At 32.6% G+C, this 7,730-nt stretch overlaps 1 protein-coding gene across 2 annotated transcripts; it reads right to left on the minus strand.

The window, feature by feature from the left end:
- Positions 1–2,033: 2,033 nt before the first annotated feature.
- LOC111367554 (centromere protein V-like) lies at positions 2,034–5,134 on the minus strand. Of its 2 annotated transcripts, XM_022988490.1 has the most exons (3): positions 4,981–5,134; positions 2,478–2,655; positions 2,034–2,363 (listed from the first exon to the last, which is right to left on the minus strand). In XM_022988490.1, exons 2-3 carry the CDS (start codon positions 2,627–2,629, stop codon positions 2,204–2,206), a joined length of 312 nt encoding a protein of 103 aa, XP_022844258.1. In that variant the 5' UTR covers positions 2,630–2,655; positions 4,981–5,134; the 3' UTR covers positions 2,034–2,203. The 2 variants fall into 2 exon arrangements, with proteins under 2 accessions (XP_022844258.1, XP_022844257.1); XM_022988489.1 differs by having other exon boundaries at positions 2,034–2,655; positions 4,981–5,129.
- Positions 5,135–7,730: the final 2,596 nt, after the last annotated feature.

Raw genomic sequence — 7,730 nt, forward strand, 5'->3', positions numbered from 1 at the left:
GGCAAATGGAAAAAATGGCAAATATGACTTTATACTGTTTGCACCAAAATGGTTCAAAGTGAATAGTGGTGGACCAAAATGGTGCAAACTAACTTTGATGCTATGTTGGAGAGCTTTTACACCAAAGTTTGGTGAAATTTGGTGTTTTGGTGCTGCCATTGGAGATGGCCTAGAAGGGGATTGGATGGATTTCAATGAACTTGATTCATTGATTTTTCAATTTAAAGAAACTACTAGATTGGAGAACTTGTTCAAGAGAGATCTGTCGGTTGGGGAATTTGTGTATTTAGAAAAAAAATTATTATTATTTTATCACCTATTTTCTGAAAATTTTCTTATAAGTTTGTTAAATGTGAAATTAAAAAATTAAAGTATTTTAGTTGTGTATTTTTCCATTTTCAGAATACTAATGTATGTTAATTGGAGTTCATCATCATTGAGACCAAGGAAACATTGTTCATTTGAAAATGTGATAAACCAATCAAAAGATGATTAAAATTACTCATCTATTCATCAGTGATTTGACAATCTTTGTGTAATAATAGGATTGGGAAGTTCAAAATATGTGAGAGAGATAGAGAGAGAAGAGAAGAGAGATAAATGAGAGGAATAGTGGATCGTTATATCATCGGTGATGTGACGGTCTGTGTAATAATGGAATTGGACAGTTCAAAATATATGAGAGAGAGAGAGAGAGAGAGGAGAGGAGAGATAAATGTGAGGGATAGTGGATTGTTACATCACTGATAATTTATTATCATAATGATAAATATCATTACTCATTTAGGTGTGAATATGGCAAGCTTATCATGCCAATGGATTGACAACCCGGGCTCAGCTCTATCCATTAGGTGAGCCGAGTTTGGCCTGATGACCAAAGGGCTAGACTGCGTTCAGTCCTTGGGGCCTACCTAATATGAGTCGGGCTAGCTCATGAGCCTTCTTAAATTTTTAGACAATTTGGGTACCCAAAAAAAAAAAAAATTACATATGATGAAAAGCATAGAAATTTAACATAATTAAATAAGAAAATAAGGGAATTAAGGTAGGATAGTAGGCTAGCTCACAAATCCCACGGACTTCATTTGTGGAATTCCGGTCGATTGAAATCTGAGTTCAACTCAACCCATGGGCTCATGGTGTAGGAAGTGAATTGCGCATGGGATGAGATCTCACAAGCACTGGACCACTACCACCCCTACCTACTTTTTCTCGTGCTATTCGACCTTTTTTTCTCGTTTATCCATCATTAAATCAGTGTTTGATAAATTGAAAATATGCTTTTACCTTAAAAATGTTATTCATAACTTTAACCTTCTAAAATAATTCTAAAATGAAAAAAAGAAGACTAATAAGTCTAGAATAGTCTAAAGAAGACAATTCAAATGAAAAATTTTAATGTGTATAATTTCATCACCAAGGCACGATTTCAAGATTTTGCAATTAAGGTCAAGAAAAATTAAACGACTCCGTTTTATTTTTCCCCAAATTGGTGCAATATTTTGTAGTTTGCTCTTTAAGAACATCTAAAACATATTCTTTATTTATAAAAAGTATCTTATATATTATAGAGAGCATCTAAAAATTTAGAGAGTAATAGATTTTACACTCCAACAATGCTCTATATTTTGGCTTTCATTTTACTTTTATCAATAAATATTTATTGATTTCTTCTCATATTTTATTTAACATAATTTTTTATATATCAATGATCAATCAATTTAAATATGTTTTGAATAGTTTAACAAGTATTTAAATATGTGTCTTACTAAAAATTTGGAGAGCCAAACCCATTCTTGACTTGAGCATCTCCAAACTCACTTGTTTTTCTGTTCATTGTTACAATTCTCCTAAAAAAATATATATAAATTTTCAATATAATTCATGAAATTTGTACCATAATGCGCACAATTCAGGTCCTATCTCTGCCTTATATGAGTGCCTAAACCATAACTTAATCGACCGTGAAGAAACTGGAAATTTGTGGTCACTCGTTTTAATCCATTTGTGTCTAAATATCGATAGAAGCAGAATATGCTAAATCATTTACTTTAGCTTCAACAGTTGAAATCATTTGAAATCATCACTGACTCATTACAGTAGTTGCTGGAGATACAATTACATCAAATCCATCAACCTGAAAACGGAGTGCAAATTTTGAGTCTACATTTTTCACGAACACATTTTTGTTCTTACAACGATTTCATTCAGAACTTTTATCCGGCACTTTCGAATAGGAAGCAATGCCTGATTCAGCGTATGATCTCTCCCAATTTTTTCCATCAAACTGCCTGATCTCAACATGAGTTATTGTTCCAGGATCCACACATCTGAATGTAACTGCTATGCCATCCGGATTTGACCTTGGAATGTAGAAGGAGGTTATGCCACAAACTTTGCAGAAAGTGTGCTTCGCTGTGTGTGTGCCGAAAGTATAGGTGGTAAGGAATTGTTTGGAATCTTCGAAAAGCTCAAACCTTTCTAATGGGACGGAGAAGCTCAGATTGCCTCTCATGGAGCAGTCAGAACAGTTGCATTGCCAGATTAAAACACTGGATGGTGCTCTCACTTTCCATCTCACCTTTTTGCAGTGGCATCCACCATTGTGTACTACCATGTCCGAATCCATTCTTCAAGATCCTATATTTGTAGGAACTAGACGACCAATAGCATGTAAGGAATACTAGATGCAACTATAATACGCAAGCACTAGATCTTGGAGAAATTATTTCGAAAATGAATCATACTCTAAACTTTAAACAATAATATTTGGGATTGAAGTATTGGAGAAGCAGCAGAAATGGTTATCACCGAATGCAAGCTCACAATATAGTGATCCTGTGTAAATAGTGTAAGTATTATGTCCAATGTCTAATCAACTTTGGACATAAGCACCTTTAATATATAATTGATACAGTTTTATGGCATATCTGTTATTTAATTAATATTTAATTAAATTAAATAATAGAGTCCGTATATTCAAATTTTAGTAATTTGTTAATCAAAAAGAGTTGTGATTGTGAAATACAAATTACGTATAATTGAATTTTAAATCATCTATAATCGTAAATAATAACGAGATACGAATATCTTTATTACAGATAGACCATCACGTGTGATATTTCTAACTTGTGCAATAAGTAGTTGATTTTACAAGTTAAAGTGTAGTGACACTTAAATGAACACGTGAATATTTTGTTATCAAACAAAACATTAGAGATATGCTGGGAGATTCCACATGGATATCTATCTGAGTGTCAGTAATTAATTTTTAACATTCGGTAGTAGAATTAGTCCTTTAACTTGAGATTATCATTGTGCCTTAAATAAGGACAATCATACTTTGATAATGTTGGATGTTGCTCTGTTAAGGGCATCTAATACGACATCGTTCGGGTATGTCAAGAATCATATGAAGGTTGTGAATGATTAATAAAAAATTCGTCACTCTTAGATAGTAAGAGATTATGATCTACATTTTATTCAGTTAAATTGATAATAAAATTATTGACCAAAGTGTACTCATAAGTTCAAAAGGGGTTTTTGACTAACATTGACTTAATAGTAGGATAAAAAATATAATCGATAATTGAGATTGACACATATCCATATCTCGAAATCGACGGATCATATTGACGAAATGATTATAGTTTTATGGTAAACAAACAAGTTTGATTTTATCATACTAAGTGACATTTTCCGTCACATGTATTGCAATGATACATTGCTAGATATCAATCTGGGACGACAAATGTGAATTTGTGATAAATTAAAATAACTATAATAATTCACACCGTTAAGTATCGTGATTGAGAACATAAATGGGTCACACACAAAAAGAGAACTAGAAGAATGAGATTTACCGATTAAATAATTTATAAGTATTGGATAATTAATTAATTAGCTTACTTATTAATAGGCCCGAATTAATTAACTGGATTAATCAATTCATGGACCAGATTTAAATAATTGGATTAATTAAATAGCGGATCGGATTAAGTTTAAGAGACGGTCAAACCCGTTTGGACTTATATTAATAGCCTGCTAGGGTTTGAAAAATCGTAGAGAACATTCATATTCTTATTAACACAAGAAAAGTAAAAACCCTAATTCTCTCAATTTTATTCCCTGTGTAGATTTTCATTGGAGGCTGAAAAATTAGTCAGCTATGAATTACAGATCGTGATTGTTGGAGTTCAAGAAAAGCAAAAGAGTTTACAGAATTCAACGAAGGTATAATTTCTCTCTAAACAAAAAACGGATTCTTAACGCTGAGCATGATTATGATTAAGTAAATTCTCAACAAATAGTGTGAGCTCATGGCCTTTATCGAGAGCCATCAAATTTCAGGCCTTACTCATTTCCCACACGAGTGATTATGCAAATTGTTTAGTATGCTTGAACATAGGCAAGAAGGTCTTATTGTTCATGATATTGCATTTGGAATTTCAATATAATTGTGAAGCACAAGGCCGAATCCAACAGGTCAAGCATACATAACAATTCCAATGACAGACTTTGTTAGATTTATGATTTAGATCTTAACCATAATATACCTTCGATTCCATATACAGTAAGTGGTCCAGTTTTTGACATGAAAATTTTCCAAATTAGACCATCAGTTTCTAAAGAAAGAGCGAAAACAGAGAAAATAATCTGACAGAAGAACCCCATAAAGTCCTAAGAGGAAAAATGAAGTTAAGAAAATAGACAATCAGTCAATTACTAAAAAAACAGTACATAAACATTAAACCCAATTCCCAGATTTGTAGAAAACACATATATTGAGTAGATCAAATAAACCAGTGTGACAAGAAATTTCAACTCCAACCCAGAAGTTGAAGGACAGAAAATAATTAAATCATCCCCCAAACAACAAGAAGCTTAGGACTAGCTCGATTCAATATATAAGCAAGAACTACCTTATTCAGGGCATATACATACAACTGTAAACAAATTCAGAGAGAGAGAGAGAGAGACCTTGGAAAGAAGGGAGTAAGGTTGCGAGACAATCAAAGAATGTGGTTTGAGAGACGAGCTTATTGTCTAATGATAAAGCAAAAAAAAATCATTTCTTCGTCAAAATCTTATCCGCCTCGGTCCCAGGTTTTTAGAATACTGCCGTATCTATTCTTAATTGGTGTTCATCATATTTGAGACCTAGGAAATATTGTTCACTGTAGAATGTGATAAACCGATCGGGAGATGAATGGCCAAGCTTTTCTGGCCAAAGGGCCAGATTGGGTTCAGTCCATGGGCCTGCATAAAAAGAGTTGGGCTAGCTCATGAGCCTTTTTTAATTTTTTTTAAGCCCGTGTTTGGTGTCCATTATTTCTATAGTTAAAAAGTGAAAAATATTTTTTGTTTATATTTAAAGTATTTTATCATGTGAATGTGATTGAAAATGATTCTATAGCAAAAAGTGTTTTAAACCAATGAGCACCAAATATGGGCTAAATATAATGAAAAGCACAGAAATTTAACTTTATTAAATAAGAAAACAAGGAAAGTAAGGTAGGATCATAGGCTGACTCACAAAGTCCACGGACTTGTAGAATTTGGGTCAATCGAGATTTGAGTTTGACTCTACCCATGGACTCATGGTGTAACGGGGTGAATTGTTCATGGGACGAGCTCTCACAAGCACCTAGACCATTGTCATCCCTACCTACTTTTCCCCATGTTATTGCACTTTTTTGTTTTTCATTTCTTCCTTAAATCACCTCAATGGATTTAATGAAATTTTGCTTTTACCTTAAAAATGTTATTAGTAGTTCAACCTACTAATACAAGGCTAAATTGGGAAAAAAAAAAAAAAAAAAAAAAAAAAAAATGAGGAGTGATTGAAAAATATCCCCAAAATAAGTACACAAACAAACTCCCGTGCCATCTCATCAACAAAAAGGAAAGTAGCATAGTTGCCAAATGTAAATAATTTAGAGGAAGCTCTCTTTCACAATTATGAAAAAAAGGCATAATTGGAATATTACTGAAGTTTAAATTTATTCTAACTACAGATAACTAAATTTTCCTTTTTAATATTCTTTTATGGAGAGTAATTACTACTCACAACATCAAAATATTATACACATGGACTTAAATTTTCTGTATAAAAGTTTTAATATACTTTTGAATATACTCGTCTTGATTAATAATAATAAAAGTTCTCTTTCTATTTTTCTTTTTACGCATTTCTCGATTCCTTAAGTTTTTTAAGGCTTTGCTTCCATTCTTATATCTCTACTTGTTTTAGTAGCCCACCTGACAAAATTTCAAGAAGTCACATTGTATACAAGGGTAATTATACTTCACGTTTCATAGTTTCGTAAATTATAACATTTAAAAAAAAAAAAGAAAAAGGAAGAAGACATATTTCATGTCAGAAACAGACAAAACCTTAGAGCCTGTTTGAGCCATATTATTTGTAGAATGAGAATGAAAAATAGAGCCGTTATGGGCACCACACAAAAGATAGAAATTCAAAAATGATGACTTGATATAATGGATAACGGTCATATTTTTTATTTTAATGAGGTAAAAATGGGTCTCAAACAAGGCCTTACACTAGTAATTTTCTTCCCTGTGATACCAAATTGACTTAAAAGAAAGAGCATATTCAAAAGAAAATTTACTCATATAAAAGGTTTATTTGCTTATAAATTAAGCCAAACTATTAAAAAATAAGAAAAATGGCACTGCTAAAATGTTATTGAGGTAGAACTTTGAATATAAAGGGCGTGGATGGTCAAACAAGTTAACCCTTATTACTAGCTAGTGGTCCATATATGTTGTCTCGAACTTAGTGTCCCTTTAATTGGTTCTGTAATACATTTTGGACACTTCGATACATTATAACAATGAATGTATCAAAAGTTATTTAAAATATGTTCGAAAATGAATTAAGACGTAGCTATTCACATTTTAAAACTTGTAAAATGAATGATGTCAACTAAAAAGACGCAAATCTAACTCGTCTGAAATCCTAGTCTATAAAATAAACGAGTCTCGCGTGACCATTATTTTTGAGCCAATTGAAGTCAAATCCTAACTAATTCTAGACTAGAGGTGGCCCTATAATTTACTCCCCATCCATCATCCATGCTTTGTCAATATTGAGTACTCAATCAGGCCTCTCTCCTACATAATATTGACTTTCTCCATATCTACACAATATGGGTTCAATGATATTTTACATCTATTCTCTCTTTCTCTGAGATAAGCTTGAAATATATGTTAAAATATGTACATTCGTGGGAATTGGGATGATAATGTGGTCCAAGGAATATGGACTGGAGACGTGTTTAAGATGCATTGCTGGAGAGTTAAAGAGCGATGTTGATTTGAGAAACATCCATTGTCCAAACAAGTGACAGTTGGGAAAATTTTGGGCCCAACCCAGGAGCACATTTCGGGCTCGTTATTGACCTATCACAATTCGTGCACAATATTAATTGTTGTCAATTTCTTTGTTTGATTGGTTTTGGTTTTATCATGTTCATATCAACTATTAAGGCAAGTCTTGTTAGTTGGAAGTTAAGAGACCCTTTCTCAACTTGACTAATCTTGCACGACTTCGCCGACTAGGGGTTCAATCAAGAAGTTGTATGGAATCCGATCATGAAAGGGATAAACGTTCATATTTGGGGAGGGGAAAGATGTTGAACGTGATTGTAATTATGATAGAATCAAATTCCCAGGTAAGATATGTTAGAATTGGTCGATTTAATTTT

This window comes from Olea europaea, chromosome 18, assembly GCF_002742605.1.
Source record: "Olea europaea var. sylvestris chromosome 18, O_europaea_v1, whole genome shotgun sequence".
Classification (NCBI taxonomy): domain Eukaryota; kingdom Viridiplantae; phylum Streptophyta; class Magnoliopsida; order Lamiales; family Oleaceae; genus Olea; species Olea europaea.